The following is a 22,907-nucleotide window of genomic DNA, read 5'->3' as shown; positions in this document are numbered from 1 at the left end:
TGTGCCAAGCTTGTGGCATCATACCCAAGAAGACTCGAGGCTGTAATCGCTGCCAAAGTTGCTTCAATGTTTTTTTCATTTATTTGTATTTTTATACATTTACAAAATAATTATTAAAAACTGCTTTTGTTTCATCAGTGTGGGGTATTGTGTGTAAATTGATGAGGGGAAAAAATCATTTTAATCCATTTTAGAATAAGGCTGCAATGTAGCAACATGTCAAAAAGTGAGCGGGTCTGAATCCTTTTCGAATGCACTGTATATCAGAAATCACATTCTGAGGTCTCCGTACAGAATTCAAGTCTATTTCCAGAGGCCAATTAACCTAAATGTTACTGTCTTATCCCACACAACAGATGCAGGTGTGCCTATGTACCTGTATGAGTTCCAGCAAACTCCCAGCATGCTTAAGAAGATGAGGCCGAGTTTCGTTGGGTCTGACCATGGAGATGAGCTTATGTTTGTTTTTGGATTCTGCTTCACATCACATTTTATAATGGATGGTAAAGGAATTAACCTCAACCTTGAATCTATCGTACTGCATGTCATCAATCCAGTTCCCCAAGTTCTCCATAAATACTCTATTTCATACAATCACTCACCACTCACCACTCATTACTCTTTTTCTCAGGTTGTGCAGAGAAAGATGAACAACTAAGCAGAATCATGATGAGTTACTGGGGTAACTTTGCGCGTACAGGGTAAAGAACTGTTTTTCATCAGTTTCCAGAACATAAAGTGGCGGCTAAATATATTTGCACTCGTTCACTTTTCTTAAATAATTCCCAATTTCTTCTCAAATAAGTAGAAATTAAAGGAAAGAATTGGATCTCCACACATTGTTATTGGATTTTCAACATTGCAGAACCAATTTAGATTTGAGAAACTTAAGTTTAAAATTTAGTAAGGAAACCAAAAGGCAAGGACAAAATTATTTGCATCCAATAGCCTACACTTGGTTGCGCAGCCTTTGGCCATGTTTACTGCTGACAAACACTTTTGTAACCACAGTCGCGTCAGTTCAGCTAAACCTGGGTATGGCAAAGGGGGGTGTGAGGGAAGTTGAAGCTCAGCTAAACCTGGGTATGGCAAAGGGGGGTGTGAGGGAAGTTGAAGCTCAGTGACTGCATTTCGACACAATTTAAAAACAAAAAAATGCTATTTGGGGAACAGCAAAAAACATAATTGACTTTAATGCAGGCAAACTTACATCCATTTTACCTCATTTCTACCACCATGTTACATGTGCACTCTAGACCACCTTTACTCCACACACAGAGATGGGTACATAGCTCCCCCTCACCCTCCATTTGGCATATCTGACCATATCCTCCTGATTCCTGCTTACACTCATCAGATGTGTCAGGGCTTGCAAACTATTACAGACTCCAAAGGGAAGTGCAGCAGTGAGCTGCCCAGTGTCACGAGCCTACCAGATGAGCTAAATTACTTCTATGTGCGCTTCGAGGAAAGCAACACTGAAGCATGCATGAAAGCACCAGCTGTTCCGGACATCTGTGTGATCACGCACTCCGTAGTCGATGTGAGCAAGACCTTTAAACAGGCCAACATTCACAAAGCCGCAGGGCCAGACGGATTACCAGGACATGTACTCCGAGCATGCGCTGAACAACTATGTCTTCAAGTGTCTTCACTGACACTGACAAGGTAACCTGCATAAACGACTACCGACCCGTAGCACTCACATCTGTAGTCATGAAGTGCTTTGAAAGGTTGGTCATTGCTCACAACACCATTATCTCAGATAAACCCAAGACCCACTCCAATTTGCATAGAGCCCCAACAGACCCACAGATGATGCAATCTCTATTGCACTCCACACTGCCCTTTCCCAACTGGACAAAATGGACACATACATGAGAATGCTATTCATTGACTACAGCTCAGCGTTCAACACCATGGTGCCCTCAAAGCTCGTCACTAAGCTAAGGACCCTGGGACTAAACACCTCCCTCTGCAACTGGATCCTGGACTTCCTGAGGGGCCAACCCCAGGTGGTAAGGGTAGGTAACAACACATCCGTCACGCTGATCCTCAACACGGGGCCACTCAGGGGTGCATGCTCAGTCCCCTCCTGTTCTCCCTGTTCACCCATGACTGGATGGCCAAGCACGACTCCAACACCATCATCAAGTTTGCAGATCACACAACAGTGGTAGGCCTGATCACCGACAACAATGAGAGCCGATGGGTAGGGGGTCAGAGACTTGACCCTGTGGTGCAAGGAGAACAACCTTTCCCTCAACATGATCAAGACAAAGGAGATGATTGTGGAAGTACAGAAAAAGGAGGGCCGAGCACACCCCCATTCTCATTGACTGGGCTGTAGTGGAGCAGGTTGAGAGCTTCAAGTTCCTTGGTGTCCACATCACCAACTAACTGTCATGGTCCAAACACACCAAGACAGTCAGGAAGAGGGCACGACAACACCTATTCCCCCTCAGGAGACTGAAAAGATTTGGCATAGGTCCTCAGACCCTGAAAAAGTTCTACAGCTGCACCATCGAGAGTATCCTCACAACTTTTCGGCCTCTGACCGCAAGACACTAAAGAGGGTAGTGCGTATGGCCCAGTATATCACTGGGGCCAATCTTCCTGCCATCCAGGATCTCTATACCAGGCGGTGTCAGAGGAAAGCCCTAAAAATCACCAAAGACTCCAGCCACTCTAGTCATAGACTATTCTCTCTGCTACCGCACGGCAATCGGTACCAGTGCACCAAGTCTAGGTCCAAGAGGCTTCTAAACAGCCTCTACCACCAAACCATAAGACTCCTGAACAGCTAACCAAATAGCTACCCGGACTATTTGCATTGACAACCCCCCCCCCCCCCCACACACACACATTTTGACGCTGCTTCTACTCTCTGTTTATTATCTATGCATAGTCACTTTAACTCTACCTACATGTACCTCAATTACCTCGACTAACCTGTGCCCATTATCCCAGTTTACTGTTTACTTCAGTTTATTTAGTAAATACTTTCTTAACACTTATTTTTTCTAAAAACTGCATTGTTGGTTAAGGGCTTCTAAGTAAGCATTTCACTGTAAGGTTTACACCTGTTGTATTCAGCGCATGTGACAATTACAATTTGATTTGATTGCTCGTCTTAATATTTATATATTTCTTAATTCCATTATTTAACTTTTTTAGATTTGTGTGTATTGTTGTGTATTGTTTGACATGACTGCACTGTTGGAGCTTGGAACACAAGCATTTTGCTACACCCGCAATAACATCTGATAAATATGTGTAAGTAAACGTTAACATTTTATTTTATTTTATTTGACCTTTCTAATGGAAGTTTGTCCCACTCTTCAGCATCAAACTGCACCAGGTGTTTCAAGTAGGTTTGCCAACAGGTGGCACAAGAGGTTCGATAATGCTTTAGGGTGGATTTTCTGCCTCTGGTACTGGGGCCTTGAATGTGTGCAAGGCATCATGAAATCAGCAGATTATCCATGTATTTTGGAGTCCAATATTTAACCCAGTGTCCACAAAACTGGGACTCTGTCAAAGGTTTTGGGTCTTCCAGCAGGACAAGGACCCCAAACATTTTAAAAAGTACCCAAGAATGGTTCAGTATGAAACAGAAGCAGAATTGGAGCAGTTTGCAGCTGAAGAACGAGGCAGACATCCATTAGAAAGGTGCAGAGAGCTCATTGATGGCTACAGGAAGTGTTTGTCAGCAGTTATCTTGGCCAAAGACTGAGCCACCAGGTATTAGCTTTTCTTTCTTTTCTAAATGAAAATTGTGAACTTAAGTTTCAAAAACCGAAATTGATTCTGCAATGTTAAAAATCCAAGATGCAATGTGTAGAGACCAAATTATTGTCATGGTTTCTCTGGGCACCAGAGGGCGGCAGAGACTGCCCTAGAGACTTTTTTGTTACTCTGGTGTTGCTTATGATTTCGTTATGATTTCCCTTTTAGAAGAGGTGTGTTTTCTGTCCTTGTTTGCAGAAGCTTGATTTTGGTTGCCCCGTGTGTTTGTCACCTGAGTAAGTTTTCTAGTCCTAGTCCTGGTCCTAGTCCTGCTATTTTTTAAGAATTTCTGTGATCCTTTTGTTACCTTATTTTCAGTAACGTATTTACGTTTATCCTAAACCATTGGTTCCTCATCTGGTCCAGTCTCTGCACCTGGGTCCAACCCCACCATGTCACAGCAAGATTCTGCTCCAACATGGACCCAGTGGAGATCAACCATATTAAAGAGGTCATAACCCACCAAGGAGCACTGTTGAGAAGACAACAAGAACAACTCTCCCAGATCTCCGAGACCCTCCGGGCACTCACCGATTCCTTCCGTCCACGGCACACCCCCAAACCAGGAGGAGCCAATGCCCAAGTCTCATCGCCCAGTGCTACATGCTACATGCACATGTAGTTCCTCCAAGGAACCTGCACCGGGATCCCAAGATCCCAGCCCCTGAGCAGTATGACGGCCACCCAGGAAGATGTAAGGGATTCCTCACTCAGTGCTCTCTGGTGTTCGAGCTACAGTCCTCCTTGTTCCACACTGATCGGGCCATGATTGCCTACATCCTCTCTCTGCTCTCGGGCCAGACCAGCGGCTGCCCCCCCCCGGACTCAGCATTGAGGAAAGGGAAGGTTGTACAACTGAATGCCTTCAACTGAAATGTGTGTTCCGCATTTAACCCAACCCCTCTGAATCAGAGAGGTGCGGGGGCTGCCATAATTGATATCCACGTCCTCAGCGCCCGGGTAACAGTGGGTTAACTGCCTTGCTCAGGGGCAGAATGACAGATTTGTACCTTGTCAGCTCAGGGATTCGATCCCGCAACATTTTGGTTACTGGCCCAAAGCTCTAACCACTAAGCTACCTGCAGAGCCAATGCAACTGGGACGCAAATGCCTGAGCACACAAGAGCAAGACAGGTGCGTGCACGAAGGCTGCTGCCTCTACTGCGGAGTTCGCGGTCAACTCCGTGCTACATGCCCAGAGCTGACAGGAAACGACAGGAAACGCCAGGGCTCGCCAGGACAAGGGGAGACCCTGACTAGCTGTTCAGTTACTTCCCGGTTACCCAGTCACCGTCTGTTACTTTCTGCAATCCTCCACTGGGACAACCGTCAGCAACAGATTCAAGCTTTTGTGGACTCCGGGGTCACAGATAACTTCCTTGATCAAGACTTCGAATTACAAATCTCCTGAGTGAAATGTCCCATCCCTCTGCAGAGCCCTCAATGTCTCCGGGCAGGTAGAATATCAGAGTCCATTCTACTGTAAGTTGGGGTGAATCACTCAGACTTAGTTTTCTTTTGATAACGGCTTCCAAGAACCCCCTTATCCTAGGGTACCCCCTGGCTAACGCTACATAACCCACTATTTTTCTGGTCCACGGGTCACCTACTAGACTGGGGTAAGGACTGCCAGACTAAATGTCTCAGACCTCCACCAACAGCCTCACTGTGTTCTCCTGCATCCATTGAAGACCAAGACTTCTCCTCTCTCCCTCCTGAATACTTCGACCTCCAGGAGGTCTTCAGTAAGAGGCAAGCGGCCCCAATTACAATCAAGAATCGTTACCCCCTACCCCTGATGTCCGCTGCCTTGGAGTTTCACCAAACTGGACCTCCACAACCCCTAGTGGCCACTATGAGTATTTAGTCATGCCCTTCGGATTATCAAACTCACCGGCAGTCTTTCAAGCATTGGTCAATGACACTCTTAGGGATATGTTGAATCGGTTTGTTTTTGTTTACCTCGATGAGATCCTGATCTTCTCCAAGACCCTTCTGGAACACATACTGCATGTTCGCCAAGTACTGAGATGCCTCCTGCAGAGTCAACTATATGTCAAGATACAGAAGCATGAGTTCCACATATCCCAAGTTTCCTTCCTGGGTCACATTATCTCTACTGCAGGCATCCAAATGGATCCCGTTAAGATTGAGGCGGCCGCCGACTGGTCCCCTGCCATCTCACTCAAGCAGGTCCAGCGGTTCCTCAGGTTTTCCTATTTTTACAGGCATTTTACACACAACTTTGGTGCGGTGGCAGCGCCTCTCAAGGTCCTAACCCGTAAGTCCCAGACCCGTTTTCGCTGGACCCCGCGGCTGAAAGGGCATTCATGGAGCTCAAGGAATGTTTCACCTCTGGACCCATCCTCGTTCATCCTGATCCGACTTGTCCCTTTGTGGTGCACGCCTCAGACACCGGAGTGGGGGCGGTCCTTTCACAGCAGAACTAGGAGGACAAGGAACTGCAACCATGACCCTTTCTCTCCGAACGGTTCTCGCCAGCGGAACGCAACTACTATGTAGGCAACCGGGAGCTCTTGGCAGTTAAGTGGGCCCTTGAGGGGTGAAGACACTGGTTGGAGGGGGCACCTCATCCTTTTGTGATCTGCACGGACCATAAGAACTTGATCTCCATTCAAGAAGCCAAGAGGTTGAACGCTCGCCAGACTAGGTGGGCTCTGTTTTTTAACAGGTTTGATTTCTCACTAGCCTATCGCCCGGGATCCAAGAATCAGAAAGCAGACGCCCTGTCCTGCCAACATGATGTCTCTAACAAGGAGAGGGACACTGAGTCCATCATCCCCAGCTTATGCATTGTGGCCCCTGTGATATGGAGTATTGAGACCACGGTCCAACAAGCCCAGACCTGAGAATCTGACCCCGGCGGGGGACCCACTAACAGACTTTACATTCCGCACTCAGCCCAGTCCTGAGTACTACAATGGGGACACTCCTCTAAATTTAACTGGGCATCCAGGGGTTAATTGGACACTAGAGTTCCTGAGGCGGAAATAATGGTGGCCCAACATCAATGAGGATGTGAGATCCTTTGTTGCGGCCTGTTCCATCTGTGCCCAAAGCAAGTCTTCACGTCAGTGACCAGCCGGGTTGCTCCAACCTCTGCCCATCCCCAGCCGGCCCTGGTCTCATCTGTCGGGAGATTTTATCACTGGGCTACCTCCATCTCAAGGGCTTACAACTATCCTGGTGGTCATCGATCGGTTCTCCAAGGCAGCCCATTTCATCGCCTTACCCACGTTGCCATCAGTGAAGGAGACCGCTGATCTCATGATTACCCATGTCTTTCGACTACACGGACTTCCCCAGGACATTGTCTCAGATCAGGGACCCAGTTCGTCTCACGGTATTGGAAGACCTTCTGCTCTCTGTTGGGGGCATCGGTGAGTGTCTTCTCTCCATCGGTGAGTCTCTCCTTTGTTGTTTTTTCAGTATTACTGTGATCCTTCTGTTACCTTATTTTCAGTAAAGTATTTACGTTTATCCTGAACCATTGATTCCTCATCTGGTCCATTCTCTGCACCTGGGTCCAACTCCACCACGTCACACATTTTTTTTCTTTTTATTCTAACTTATTTGACAAGAACTATGGAACTATTTAAGAAAAGTGTAAGGGTGCTAATATATTTTGCTGCCACTGTATCTGTAGAACCAAATGAATTTGTAGGAACAGAGTATTATTTACAATTGTGTGTGTGTGTGTGTGTAGGTCTCCTAATGGGGCCGGCCTGGTTCAGTGGCCACAGTATGGACTAGAAGGACATTACCTTGGGATAGGGCTGGAGCAGGTACCTGGTCAACACCTGAAGAGGGACCGCTTCACCTTCCTGACACAGACTGTTCCTGAGAAACTACGTTTGGGTCGAGAGAAGATGGAGCAAAGTGATCTGTAGGGTGCCATTCTTTTATTTATGTTAATTTACGGTGGATTCGGAAAGTATTCAGACCCCTTCCCTTTTTCCACCTGTTGTTATGTTACAACCTTATTCTAAAATGCGTTAAATAAAAAATGTCCTCATCAATCTACACACAATACCTCATAATGACAAAGCGAAAACAGGTTTAAAAAAAAGTTTGGTAGAGAAATACCTTATTTACATAAGTATTCAGACCCTTTGTTATGAGACTCGAAATTGAGCCCAAGTAAATCCTGTTTCCATTGATCATTCTTGAGATGTTTCTACAACTTGATTGGAGACCACCTGTGGTAAATTCAGGTGATTGGACATGATTTGGAAAGACACACCTGTCTATATAAGATCCTACAATTGACAGTGCATGTCAGAGCAAAAACCAAGCCATGAGGTCAAATGAATTTTGCTAGAGCTCAGAGAGATCTTGATGAAAATCTGTTCCACAGCACTCAGGACCTCAGACTGGGGTGAATGTTCACATTCCAACAGGACAATGACCCTAAGCACACAGCCAAGACAACGCAGGAGTGGCCTCGGGACAAGTCTCTGAATGTCCTTGAGTGGCCCAGCCAGAGCCTGGATTTTAACCCGATCGAACATCTCTGAAAAGACCTGAAAATAGCTGTGCAGCGATGCTCTCCATCCAACTCTGCAGAGATGAATAGGAGAAAATGCAGGTGTGCCAAGCTTGTAGCTTCAAAGCCAAGACTTGAGGCTGTAATCGCTGCCAAAGGTACTTCAACAAAGTACTGAGTAAGGGGTCTGAATACTTATGTAAATGTGATGTTTTTTATGTTTTCTTTTTTATAAATGTGCAAAAATGACAACCTGTTCTTTGCATTGTCATTATGGATTATTGTGTGTAGGTTTTAATCCATTTTAGAATACGACTGTAATGTAACAAAATGGGGAAAAAGTCAAGAGGTCTGAATACTCTCCAAATGCACTGTATATCAGGGAGACGTGGGACAACTGAGTACCATTTCTTTCTTTGTGATTTAGAGTTTTGAGCAATCTGACCTTGTCGGATGCCGTTTCATCCAGTACTTCCTCTTCATCCGATTTGTAATCGCATTGGTATAATTTATGTGTGGGGAAAAACTTCAAGGTGTCAAGAGCTGGGGACTTTGTTTTGGACAAGGGTGTACTCCTTTTATTCCCTTTCATTACCCCTGATCCAAACAGATACCATTTCCTTACTGGAATGAAACATTTGATTGACGAAATTCCTTGAGTTAAAACAGTGACTACTTGACATACTTGACTTAATTCTCTTGGTCCCTTTAGGATCTTAGGGCATCCGCCAGGGCTCTTAAGCCCTGTATTTCTAGTTGTTTTATGGCCTTCCCTGCTTTCTCTGTCCTTGTAGTTGCAATCCAATGCATGTTTTGTTATATTTGTTGTGTGTTTTCTGAATGTATCCTTACCTCCGACATTGTCATTGTCCACTGAAGAACATCATTCAGAGTTCATGTAAAGCAATGTCAACTGGGGATTTCTCAACAGGCCAAAAACTGGGCCGGTGGTCCAGACCAAACTGGGGGGTCTGAGAGGGCAGTATGTGAGCGTAAAGGGGAAGGAGACTGTGGTACAGGCCTACCTGGGTGTGCCGTTTGCCAAACCACCTGTTGGCCCACTGAGACTGACCCCGCCCCAGCCTGTGGAGGGATGGGAGAGAGTAAGGGACGCCACCCAACAGCCTCTCATGTAAGATCAGCAAGGTCATGAACAAACAATTAATCTCAAGGAAGTTCTTGGTTGAAGAAAGGTTAGATCAATAATCAGTAAATAATTTGAAAAATCAACTAATCAAGCACAGTCAATGTACACAGTGAGGCAAGCAGAATGTGAAAACCACTACCTGGCTTATACAATGCGCAGAGAAACTTGGATATTAAAAAGGTGTTCCGTGTTTTACAGGTGTCTTCAAGACAGACAGCGTACAGTAGACTTTGTGTCCAACTGGTCAATCAAAGTGGAAATCCCAGCAGTGTCAGAAGATTGTCTTTACCTCAACATATACACCCCGGCTAAACCTGCTGAGAATACCAAGCTTCCTGTAAGTTTAATAGCAGACACACACAGATTATAACTTATCAAGTTATCAAGTCTTGGTCCTGGGTACCCAAAGAGGTGCACATATTTGTTCTAGCCATGCACTACCACACAGGATTCAACTAGGCCATAGATGGGCAACTTTGATGGGGCTGGGGGCCACTAGTAAATCGGAACTTATCATGAGGGGCCGCAGTGGCTGGGGGGTCTGCTTACCCTTGTCATGTCTTTGGCTATGCCGGATTAAGTGATATGACATGCTATTCTATAAAATAGTTTCTCTGTAATTCATATTACCTGATTAAGCGAATCAGGTGAATGTAATGAACTAGAAAAAAAAAGTTGGGGCACCACAAAATAATGTTTATAGAGCTGTTATCTTCCAAATAACCTCTTAAAGACCTAGTAATCTTTTACATCAATAGCAGTCAATATTTAATCGTCACCTTGTTTAGTCTCATCTGAAAGTTGTACATTCTTCACAAACCCTGGCTAACAAGTTGAATCAGCAATACAAAATTTGGTTTAATTATTTATTTACTAAATACCTAAATAATCACACAGAATTACATATACACAGAATGTTGATTACAATTGATGTCATAAAGGAAAACGTCCTTAGCGGACAGAACAGATATGACAGCTGGTTACACAAAGAAAGGGGGTGGGATTTTGAATGAAAGAGCGGGAAGACTAAGGAACAAAGGGAGAAGCTATGTCTCTATCGGGCCGTAGGCAGCTACTCTATTGTAAATACAGTATCTTATGCATTCTAAATTACCACCCATTTGAAAAAGGAAAATGCAATAAATATTTACTCTGAGCTGCGCTTCGATCGGTTGGTCGTAGATGGGATGCCGGGTTGTCCTTTGAAGAATGTCTGTTGGTAGAATGGATACTTGGTAGTACCGTCGTGTTGTGGTAGAAAAGATACTCTGTCCGTCCTCTCCGAGCCCATGTCTACAGATGCTCCGCTAACGCGACGGCTAGGAGGTATCACTTCTTTAGTGAATAAGAGTTCAAAGTTCCTACCAAGTTGCCATGCTATATGCCCATGCTATATTCTGGCTGGTATAGTTGAAATTCATCCTTCCGACGTGTAGGTTGTCACCTTCACATTGAAATTTGATGCTAATTTTGTTAGGTTCTCTAAGGTTGGCTTAGTTCTGTAGGTGGTCTTTGTCCTTTCAACGTGGGGATCTCAAGTCCATACGTCCTTGGAACAGGTTATTATCTGAGCCCTTTTAACATAGGACCGTTGCCCTAACGTCCTCGGAACAGAAAGTTACATTTTCGTCAAGGGGCTTATATAGGATTGGGAGAGAGGGCTGTGTTTCATAGTTTACACCCAGTGTCTGTTCATATGGGCGGGGCCTCTGAGTGAGCAGAGTGGTGTTCTTCTGACAAACCGTTCTCTCATTAAGAAGCTAAAATTACATTTAATCTTTTCACAAATATTTTCATATTTAAACATTTAAATTGCACAAATTGCATTCCATGTGAATCTGATAACTAGAATGTGTCGACTTTCCAAGATACAGTTTATGTCATCCTGTGTTGAAGGAATTCTAAATTCCTCTGTATTATTTCCCAATCAGAATTAAATACTCTGTCAATGCATTCGAAGGGTTTGTAAGACCCTATATATTTATAAGAATGGACAGAGCCCCAGTCTTAAAAGTCAGATAACAGCGTTTAATTCAAGAGAGTACTGGTACATACACATTTTTCCACAGGTTATAAACTGAAAATGACGTCAGCGTTTTCTAAATGTTCTCTCTCTTCATTACACGGGTAGAGAGGCCCTATAGTTCTCGAGCCTTGCCTCCTCACCTGAAGCCAAGGTCAGTCATTGTAAATCAGCATTCTAGACAGTCTGGAGATAGTTCATTCATTTGTACAAAGGAACAGACCGTCATTGTTACTAAACTCCTGACTATATTATATACAATTGGGAATGGGAGCAGGAGAGAAAATTCATTATGTACAGTACATAATAGCATTTGGACTAGTCAGTCCTGATTGAAATGTATACATAATTAGTCATCATTGATAAAAATTCCCTTAACATCCTGTCATTAGTAATAATGTCTCAGACAACAACTGATCTCATATTCCTTAAGTACCAACCAAATATGGTTCTATTTCCCATCTTTTGATGTCACCAGACTCTCCCTGTTAACAAAGGGATTTTCAATAGTCACATCGGTAGAGTGGAGAGAGGAAAAGGGGAAAGGTATTTATGGGGGTCATAAACCTCCCCCATCAAGCCAACGTCATGACACCCTCATCCATACCCATACATGCAGTCAGAACTGCCGCTAGCATTTTGGGGCCCTAAGCAAAAGTTTGTTGAGGGGCACCTCCATCTTGCTTAGCAAAATACTCTTGACAGCGAAAAGAAGATTTAGCAATTTGTTTCATGCAATTCTACTCATTTTGCCATGGGGTGGAGAGAAATGTTCATAGTTTTGAATATACTATATGAGTGAGGGTGACTAACAAAATCAATGGGTGCAACCCAGTTGGTAATTCAACCATGATTGCTACAAATTTAGATAGCTGGCTGCTAGACTAATTTTCCAATCTAATACATTTTTTTTGGATTGTCATTCAATCAATCAAATGTATTTATTGAGCCCTTTTTACATCAGCAGATGTCATGAAGTGCTTATACAGAAACCCAGCCTAAAACCCCCAAAAAGAGCAATGCAGATGTAAAGTCAGTGACTGACCTAACAAGATAAAAACTGCTGATGCACAACAGAAGTTTGAAATTGCACATTGTGTATTCTACTATTCTAACTCTTAACAGTAAGTTGAGACCCAGACTGAGTTCCTAAAAAAACAACTAAATGTTTTTTGGGGGGAAATTGATGCGCGGGCCTACAAAAGGTAGGCCACTAATCAATTAATCATCAATCACTCTGGTACAGCTTGTGTTCAGATGATCAGTATGTATTGCTTGTGTTTCTCAGGTCATGGTTTGGATCCATGGTGGCGGATTCACCATGGGTTCTGCATCAACATATGATGGTTCTGCTTTGGCTGCATACCAGGATGTGGTTGTGGTGGTGATCCAATACCGTTTGGGACTGCTGGGGTTCTTCAGGTAAGACTGAACCACACACAATTGGAACCAACTTTTCTGCAGCCGTCATTGACAAACATTTGGCACAACACCTTTAAAAAAGAAATCTACCTCTGCCGATCATGTTTTGACTTTATAGCACTCTCAGAAGGCATGAATCATTGATTCACTGTTAGTTTTATACTTAAGACATGACTCTGCTCTTGTGCTTTAGAATTTGTGAATTTTGTCTCTTGTATGTCAGTTGGATAGGCTTTCATTCTTAATGACCAATGGGTTTTCAGGATCAACACCAGTGGTGTAAAGTACTTAAGAAAAAATACTTTAAAGTACTACATAAGTCGTTTTTGGGGTATCTGTACTTTGCTATTTATATTTGACAACTTTTACTTTTACATTTTCCCTGACACTCAAAAGTACTAATTACATTTGGAATGCTTAACAGGACAGGAAAAGGGTCTAATTCACGCACTTAAAGAGAATATCCCTGGTCATATCTACTGTATCTGATCTGACTGAGTCACTAAACACAAATGCTTTGTTTGTAAATTATGTCTGAGTGTTGGAGTGTGCCCCTGTCTATCTGTAAATACAAAAAGAAAAAATAATCGTGCCATCTGGTTTGCTTAATATAAGGAATTTGAAATGATTTATAATTCTACTTTTAATACTTAAGTATATTTTAGCAATTACATTTACTTTTGATACTTAAGTATATTCAAAACCAAATACTTTTAAACTTTTACTCAAGTAGGGTTTTACTGGGTGACTTTCACTTGAGTCATTTTCTATTAAGGTATCTTTACTTTTACTCAAGTATAACAATTGGGTACTTTTTCCACCACTGATCAACATTGTAAAGTTTTGGTGACATAGTTAATGAGTGTATTTGATGTCTATTTCACCTGTTTTGGGTCTATGTTGAAGACATTATTTGACTTAAGTTTCCCATCTCTTCCATACAGCACAGGAGACAAGTATGCCCCAGGGAACATGGGACTACTTGACCAGGTGGAAGCCTTGCGGTGGGTCCAGGAGCACATCCACAACTTTGGGGGCGACTCCAAGTCGGTCACCATATTTGGAGAGTCTGCTGGTGGAGTGAGTGTATCATTACTGGTGAGGGCACACGCACGCACACACACACACACACACACACACACATGCACAAACATACATAAGCGCACACACACAGAAACGCACCTACACAGAAGCGCACACACACATATACAGACATAGATTGTTTGTGCTGTTGAACAGGCTCTAAACATGTTCTCTTTTTTGCTAGCTTCATTCACCGTTGTCTGCTGGTCTGTTCCATCGTGCGATAGCTGAGAGTGGTACTGCAGCTATGGACGCTATCATAAATTCCGACCCCCTGTCTGTGGCCCAGGTATTTTCAAACTCTTTCTCGCCACAAAAAAAAGGTAAACACTGTCATAGGTATACATCACACCATCAATTTCCTATTTTTCATCACAACCACGGCAAGTGATTATTTTGTTTGTGTCATAGATGGTGGCAACCACATTGGGCTGTAACAGCAGCAACACAGAGCAGATTGCAGACTGTGTGGAGAAGTTGACTGCTGATGACATAGTTAATGTTCATAAACAGGTGAGATGTCCTGGACACCAGAATTATTTGAGCACTGTTCTCTGATTATAAAAGCCACAACAAACTTTTAGGCTTAGTTATATTAGCTTTTTCTTTTTTTGTAACTCAGTCGGGGTCTCTGCTTACTATTGAGAGTAAGAATAGTAGAATACACCAGGTGCCATTTTCTCTTGTTAACATTTTTAGATTAGTAGCTAGTCTAGCCAGTTTTCTAAACTTGTAGTAATCATGGCCGAATATCGACAAGGATTTTGTTAGTCATTTTCACTCGTATATCACATTAACATGGCATAAGTCATTACAAAATGTGTAGAATTGCAGGAAATTAGCTTTAAAACTGCACAAATGGATTTCCACCCAATGGCAAAATGGGTAGAATTGCAGAAAATTTGCTGTAAATCTACATTTTTTATCTTTGACCCATGGCAAAATGAATATGTTTGCTTGACTGTTCTAAAATTACAATATTTTCTCTCCCCCCCATGGCAAAATGTGTAGAATTGCAGAAATTGTGCTTTGAAACTGCAGTATTTTCTCTACACCTTATGGCATAATGTGTAGAATTGCTGGAAATGTACTTTAAAAATAAAATATTTATCTCCACCATCAAGAGGGGGGCCACCAACATATTTTGCCACAAGGTGTGAAGCCCCACAACCAAATCTCGTTTAGGGCATCCAAAAGGCTAAAGCCGGCCCAACATAGCCTACAGTGTTTTCCAGCGAGCCATATTTGTGAGCGAGTACTGAGCTTAAACTTTCCCCAGAGGCATACTGCTTGAATGCAGTGTGATTTTGCACTTTTTATCTGGCAGCCCCTGAATAATTATGTTCTCAACATTTGTCTTTTTAAAGAACAAAATGTTGCGAATAGGTGTGACTGTTGGTGGGCATTTCCTGCCCAAGTTGTTGACTGAGACTTTCCATAACCACGAGATGCACAAGGTGCCGTTTCTGACGGGCACCAATACTGATGAAGGTTGGCTACTGGCGAACGTAAGTCAGCATTGAACATGTATTTTAATATGCATAACAACTGAATATTGGATGTGACTTGGATAACACTTTAAGTTAAGAACATTAAGTTAACAGAAAGTTGTTCTTTCTGCTAATTAGGGACGGTTTCATCAACTACAGTTACAGCTTTAGGCCATATTAACATGTTATATCATTCTTTAGCAATTGTTTTTCAAATGCATAGGAATGTAGTAATGTTTTTATTAATATACAAGTGGTATGAGGGGAGGTCACTTTCACTTTTGTAATAACAAAAAAACGTTCCACTCGTACTGTGTAAAATGTTAATACAATGTCGTTACATTGAGCGACACATGTTTTAAAGGGATAGTTTGGAATTTTTGCAATGCCCTTTATATCTACTTCCCTAGAGCCAGATGAACTCGTGGATACCATTTTATGTATCTGCATCCAATATGAAGGTACATAAAGGTAGTTTCGCAAGTAAATTCTAACTAGCATGTTAGCTGTTCCCATAGACTTCCAGTCATTGACTAGAGCTAATTAGCAACTTCTTTCAAACTGCATTGAGATGCATAAAAATGGTATCGACGAGTTCATCTGAATTTGGGGAAGTAGATAAAAGGCCTCATTGCAAAAATCCAGAACTATCCCTTTAAGAGTGACAGTGTCACTGACTTGATTTTCATTTTCCAATTACAATGGTTGAATGTTGTACTCCTTGTACTCCCTAGATGATGGCACCTCCTGGTTGGGTGGATGGAATAGACCGGGAGCAGGTCATGCCTCTTTTGGCATTATGTTACCCTGATGTAAATATATGCAGTCACACCTGCCAAGAAATTGCTCAGATGAAATGCCTCATTACTGATTACAATGCATGATGTGGCTACGCTGAATGGCCTTTGTCTCATTCAGCCTAAGGATCAGTGGATAACTGAGCTGATAGCAGATGAATACCTGGGAACCTCTGGAGATCGGATTAAAAACCGTGATGGGTTCATTGAGCTGGTTGGGGATGCTTTGTTTACCATTCCTGCTCTTAAAACAGCAGGCTTCCACAGAGGTAAGCTCAGGAGTCAAGGACATTAAAGTGGATGTAGATGTTTCCTCATCCTGAAAGTAGTCAATGGGCCAGGAGAAACTCTAATCCAAGCCGCTACAAGTTTAAACTTCAGTCACTGCTAGATAAAATCAATGGAAGTGATAGGGGTCATAATTTCATCATGACCAAATCAACTCCATCTGACATCAAATACATTTTATTGGTCACATAGACATATTTAGCAAATGTTATTGCGGGCGTAGTGAAACTCTTGTAAATCAAGTTGGAAAATCCTGAATTTCCCTTTTAATCAATTAATTATTAGAGGTTCAAGGAGCTAAGCTGGGTGAAACCCTATTGTATTTGTTGCCATTGATTGTTATTAATTAATTTGGTGAAAAAATACAAATTCCTGTGAGATAATAAGGCCTAGGAGGATGCAACCCTGCATGATGGTAAAGAGTCATGGGCCACAACCCTCACGCAATGCCATGCCAATTGGCCACATGGTGGCGCTATAACACGCAATTGAAAATTCACTTTTTTTGGGGGGGGGGGGGACTCCCGGGTGGCGTAGTGGTCTTAGGTACTGCATCGTAGTGCTAGCTGTGCCACCAGAGATTCTGGGTTCGAACCCAGGCTCTGTCGCAGCGGGCCACGACCGGGAGCTCCATGGGGCTACGCACAATTGGCCCAGCGTCGTCCGGGTTAGGGAGGGTTTGGCCGGCAGGGATATTCCTTCATCGCACACCAGCGACTCCTGTGGCGGACCGGACGCAGTGCACGCTGACCAGGTCGCCAGGTGTATGGTGTTTCCTCCGACACATTGGTGCAGCTGGCTTCCGGGTTGGATGTGCGTTGTGTCAACAAGAAGCAGTGCGGCTAGGTTGGGTTGTATTTCGGAGGACGCATGGCTCTCGACCTTCGCCTCTCCCAAGTCCATACGGGAGTTGCAGCGATGAGACAAGATTGTAACTACTACCAATTGGATACCACGAAATTGGGGAGAAAAAAGGGGTAAAAAAAAGAAAATGCACATTTTTGAAAGGTCAAGCCCTTACCCAGTGTGACCTAGAGTCCTGAAATTTGGTACATTGATCCGTCTCATAACATGAAACAAATTTGCCTCAAGAACCCAATATGATGGAGTTTCCGCCGTGTTTAATTTTTTTTTTAACACTTAACGCTAATACTCGGCACCAAATGACCGATCTGCACGAAACTTGATATATAGCATCTATGGACCAAGGTTAGTCTAACAACATGGCCGCTACTTGCCAATAAACATTAACAAGGACGTTGTCTGGCACATAAATGCATATAAATCAGACACAAAAATGTGTATTGTAACAAAACTTGATACACACTATTAAGACTCAACATAAGCACGCACATTGAGATCCACCATACAGTGGCGCTATATCTCTTGATCTATTTGACCCGGCAATTCAATTTTTCAAACATGCTCAGAGATGTGAGTCTAGGTTTGACCTTATGATGGCGCTGTTGGGACAGGAAAGAACAATTATGCAAGCTCATTTGCTTATAGTGGCCATGTTGTTTAAGGTAGAGTCTGGGGGAAAAAAGATGTGCTTCTATAGAAGCTATATACCAAACTTGGTACCAATTGGTCCAGTAGTTCTGGAGAAGAAGATGTTTAAAGTACTCAACATCATAAAAATTGTCCAAAATACAGGTAACTGCAGCAATAAAGGAAACACCAACGTAAAGTGACTTAATAACGTGTTGGGCCATCACAAGCCACCAGAACAGCTTCAATGCGCCTTGGCATAGATTCTACAAATGTCTGGAACTCTAATGGAAGGATTCCTCCACAAAAAATTCCATCATCGTTTTGTTTGAAAACGCTGTCTCAGGCGCCGCTGTTCAATTGGGTTGAGATCTGGTGACTGAGACACACACACACACTTTAAACCCCCCTATGCTCCCGTGAGACCCTTCTTTCAAAGTCTAGCCATGGTAGCCAAAAGAACGGCCAACTGGACATTTTGATACATGACCCTAAGCTTGACGGGATGTTAATAAACTCAGGAACCACACCTGTGTGGAAGCATCTGCATTCAATATACTTTGTGTCACTCATTTACTCAAGTGTTTCCTTTATTTTGGCAGTAACCTGTACATCAAAAGCATATTGCATGATCTGTTAGATTTTTAGTTCTCATATTCGGCATGCATGGTAAGAGTACAGAAGCAGCTCATCCTAGAGTGATGTGTCCAATTTCTCTTGATTGTGGGGCCATAGTTCGAACCCTGCCATGGCTGCTTGCAGTTATGTTTCATCAATGTTCTTAGTTTGTCGAGATGGTTGTGTGCAATCTTTCCATAATTGTTATTGTCTTGTCCCACACAACAGATGCAGGTGTGCCTATGTACCTGTATGAGTTCCAGCAAACTCCCAGCATGCTTAAGAAGATGAGGCCGAGTTTCGTTGGGTCTGACCATGGAGATGAGCTTATGTTTGTTTTTGGATACTGCTTCACAACATCACATGTTACAGTTGATGGTAAAGAAATACTCTACCAACTCTACCTGCAATACCCCTGATCTTTGCCATAAATAATGTACACTATATATACAAAAGTATGTGGACACCCCTTCAAATTTGTGGATTCAGCTATTTCAGCCACACCCGTTGCTGACAGGTATATCAAATTGAGCACACAGCCATGCAATCTCCATATACAAACATTGGCAGTAGAATGGCCATACGGAAGAGCTCAGTGACTTTCAACACGGCACCGTCATAGGATGCCACCTTTCCAACAAGTCAGTTTGTCAAATTTCTGCCCTGCTAGAGTTGCCCCAGTCAACTGTAAGAGCTGTTTTTGTGAAGTGGAAATGTCTAGGAGCAACAGTGGTAGGACACACAAGCTTACAGAACAGGACTGCCGAGTGCTGAAATGCGTAAAAATCATCTGTCCTCGGTTACAGTACTCACTACCGAGTTCCAAACTGCCTCTGGAAGCAGCTTCATGAAATTGTTTCCATGGCCGAGCGGCCTAAGACATGCACAATGCCAAGTGTCGGCTGGAGTGGTGTAAAGCTCGCCGCTATTGGACTCTGGAGCAGTGGAAATGCATTCTCTGGAGTGATGAATGACCCTTCACTATCTGGCAGTCCGACGGACGAATCTGGGTTTGGCGGAGCACTATGAATTCGTGATAACTGTAAAGTTTGGTGGAGGAGGAATAATGGTTTGAGGCTATTTTTCATTCTAGGCCCCTTAGTTCAAGTGAAGGGAAATCTTAACACTACAGCATACAATGACATTCTAGACAATTCTGTGCTTCCTACTTTGTGGCAACAGTTTGGGGATGGCCCTTTCCTGATTCAACATTGCAATGCCCCCGTGCACAAAGCGAGGTCCATACAGAAATGGTTTGTTGAGATCGGTGTGGAAGAACTTGACTGGCCTGCACAGAATACTGGCCTCAACCCCATTGAACACGTTTTGGATTAATTGACTGCGAGCCAAGCATAATCGCCCAACATCAGTGCCGACCTCACTAATGCTCTTGTGGCTGAATGGAAGCAAGTCCCCTCAGCAATTTTCCAACATCTAGTGGAAAGCCTTCCCAGAAGAGTGGACGCTGTTTGTAGCAGCAAAGGGGAGACCAACTACATATTAATGCCCATGATTTTGGAATGAGATATTTGGCGAACAGGTGTCCACATAGTTTTGGTCATGTAGTCTATGTCATAAGCACTCACCACTAACTAGCTAAACTCAGCAAAAAAATAAACGTCATCTCACTGTCAACTGCGGTTATTTTCAGCAAACTTAACATGTGTAAATATTTGTATGAACATAAGTTTCAACAACTGAGACATAAACTGAACAAGTTCCACAGACATGTGACTAACATAAATGGAATAATGTGTCCCTGAACAAAGGAGGGGTCAAATTCAAAAGTAACAGTTAGTGTCTGGTGTGGCCACCAGCTGCATTAAGTACTACAGTGCATCTCCTCCTCATGCACTGCACCAGATTTGCTAGTTCTTGCTGTGAGATGTTACCCCACTCTTCCACCAATGCACCAGCAAGTTCCTGGACATTTCTGGGGGGAATGGCCCTAGCTCTCATTCTCCGATCCAACAGGTCCCAGACGTGCTCAATGGGATAGAGATTCGGGCTCTTTGCTGGCCATAGCAGAACACTGACATTCCTGTCTTGCAGGAAATCACACATAGAACGAGCAGTATGGCTGGTGGCATTGTCATGCTGGATGGTCATGTCAGGATGAGCCTGCAGGAAGGGTACCACATGAGGAAGGAGGATGTCTTCCCTGTAACGCACAGCGTTGAGATTGCCTGCAATGACAACAAGCTCAGTCCAATGATGCTGTGACACACCGCCCCAGACCATGACGGACCCTTATCTCCAAATCGATCCCGCTCCAGAATACAGGCATCAGTGTAATGCTCATTCCTTTGACGATAAACGCGAATCCGACGATCACCCCTGGTGAGACAAAACCGCGACTCTTCAGTGATGAGCACTTTTTGCCAGTCCTGTCTGGTACAGCAACAGTGGGTTTGTGCCCATAGGCGACGTTGTTGCCGGTGATGTCTGGTGAGGACCTGCCTTACAACAGGCCGACAAGCTCTCAGTCCAACCTCTCTCAGCCTATTGCGGACAGTCTGAGCACCGATGGAGAGATTGTGCGTTCCTGGTATAACTCAAGCCATTATTGTTGCCATCCTGTACCTGCCCCGCAGGTGTGATTTTCGGATGTAGCGATCCTGTGCAGGTGTTGTTTCACGTGGTCTGCCGCTGCCAGGATGATCAGCTGTCCGCCCTGTCTCCCTGTAGCGCTGTCTTTCACAGTACTGACATTATAATTTATTTCCCTGGCCACATCTGCAGTCCTCATGCCTCCTTGCAGCATGCCTAAGGCACGTTCACGCAGATGAGCAGGGACCCTGTTCATCTTTCTTTTGGTGTCAGTAGAAAGGCCTCTTTAGTGTCCTAAGTTTTCATAACTGTGACCTTAATTGCCTACCGTCTGTAAGCTGTTAGTGTCTTAACAACATTTCCACAGGTGCATGTTCATTAATTGTTTATGGTTCATTGAACAAGCATGGGAAACGGCGTTTAAACCCTTTACAATGAAGATCTGTGAAGTTATTTGGATTTTGAATAATTATCTTTGAAAGACAGGGTTCTGAAAAAGGGATGTTTATTTTTTTGCTGAGTTTACTAACTCTGAATTTTTTTCTTTCAGCCTTATGTACAGAGGAAGATGAACAGCTAAGCGGAATCATGATGAGTTACTGGGGCAACTTTGCTCGTACAGGGTAGGAGCTTGTTCTATGTTTTTAAAACACATTGTTTAAACAAAAATAATAGGTAACAGTTATATGTTATTAACTTCACTGTGTTTAGGTCTCCCAACGGGGTCGGCCTGGTTCAGTGGCCACAGTACGGACCAGAAGGAGATTACCTGGGGATAGGGCTGGAGCAGGTACCTGGTCAACACCTGAAGAGGGACCGCTTCACCTTCATGACAAAGATCCTCCCTGAGAAAGTGCATTTGGTTCAAGAGAAGATTAAGCACAGCGAGCTGTAAGGCTCATCATCTCAAAAGTTTTTTTAATTTATCAACTCAGACTGTTAACTGAAATCAAACTTCAAATGTACAGTATTATTGCTAACAATTTAAATCTGCAGGCATTGCATGATCATGAGCACAGTGTACATGACCTAGAGCACAATTTAACAATAATTTGGATGCACTGAATGTACTGTATGAATAGAATCTCAGATAAAATTTTAAGGAAACATTATTCTACAGTGAGATACCCCATTGATTCTTACTAATCCAAGTTGATTTTATAGCATTACATGGAGAATTTCCAAATTGTACTGTTCATTGAATAAAACCGACTGTTCATTTTCCAACCCATTGCTATTCACTGGAATTATTTGAGGGGGCTCTAGTCGTAGCGAGCATGACATGCCTTGGATATTTTCTGTGAAACTAAAAAATCTACAAACTAAGCCCCAAAATGACGAAGTGAAAACAGGTTTTTATCTAAAGAAAAATTGCACTTTTATAAAAAAATGAAATTCCTTATCTACATAAGTATTCAGACACGAAATTGAGGTCAGGTGCATCCTGTTTCCATTGATCATCCTTGAGATGTTTCTACAACTTGATTGGAGTCCACCTTGGGGGGGAGGGGCATTTGATTAGATGTTCAGGAGTCTTATGGCTTGGGGAAAGTAGCTGTTTAGAAACCTCTTGGACCTAGATGTGACCCTCTGATACTGCTTGCCATGCAGTAGCAGAGAGAACAGTCTATGACTATGGTGGCTGGAGACTTTGACAATTTTTAGGGCCTTCTTCTGACACCGGCTGGTGTAGAGGTCCTGG

General features: G+C 43.3%; 1 protein-coding gene across 1 annotated transcript in view; it reads left to right on the top strand.

Annotated features, from left to right (window-relative positions):
- The window catches only part of ces2b (carboxylesterase 2b), a 46,493-nt gene extending 24,061 nt beyond the window's left edge, over positions 1-22,432 (top strand). Inside the window, exons 11-25 of the mRNA XM_036956492.2 lie at positions 357-503; positions 632-701; positions 7,517-7,696; positions 9,228-9,428; positions 9,642-9,780; positions 12,755-12,888; positions 13,833-13,986; positions 14,156-14,260; positions 14,383-14,484; positions 15,339-15,479; positions 16,196-16,273; positions 16,380-16,527; positions 18,884-19,033; positions 21,756-21,828; positions 21,917-22,432. Of these exons, the coding sequence (XP_036812387.2) occupies positions 357-503; positions 632-701; positions 7,517-7,696; positions 9,228-9,428; positions 9,642-9,780; positions 12,755-12,888; positions 13,833-13,986; positions 14,156-14,260; positions 14,383-14,484; positions 15,339-15,479; positions 16,196-16,273; positions 16,380-16,527; positions 18,884-19,033; positions 21,756-21,828; positions 21,917-22,100 (2,006 nt within the window). The 3' untranslated portion in view covers positions 22,101-22,432. The remainder of the gene's footprint in view (positions 1-356; positions 504-631; positions 702-7,516; positions 7,697-9,227; positions 9,429-9,641; positions 9,781-12,754; positions 12,889-13,832; positions 13,987-14,155; positions 14,261-14,382; positions 14,485-15,338; positions 15,480-16,195; positions 16,274-16,379; positions 16,528-18,883; positions 19,034-21,755; positions 21,829-21,916) is intronic.
- The last annotated feature ends 475 nt before the right edge of the window (positions 22,433-22,907 follow it).

This window comes from Oncorhynchus mykiss, chromosome 2 (assembly GCF_057628025.1).
Source record: "Oncorhynchus mykiss isolate SJ-2025 chromosome 2, ASM5762802v1, whole genome shotgun sequence".
Lineage (NCBI taxonomy): Eukaryota > Metazoa > Chordata > Actinopteri > Salmoniformes > Salmonidae > Oncorhynchus > Oncorhynchus mykiss.
Note: the sequence above shows the minus strand (reverse complement) of the source record. Positions and strands in the feature narration are given on the sequence as shown.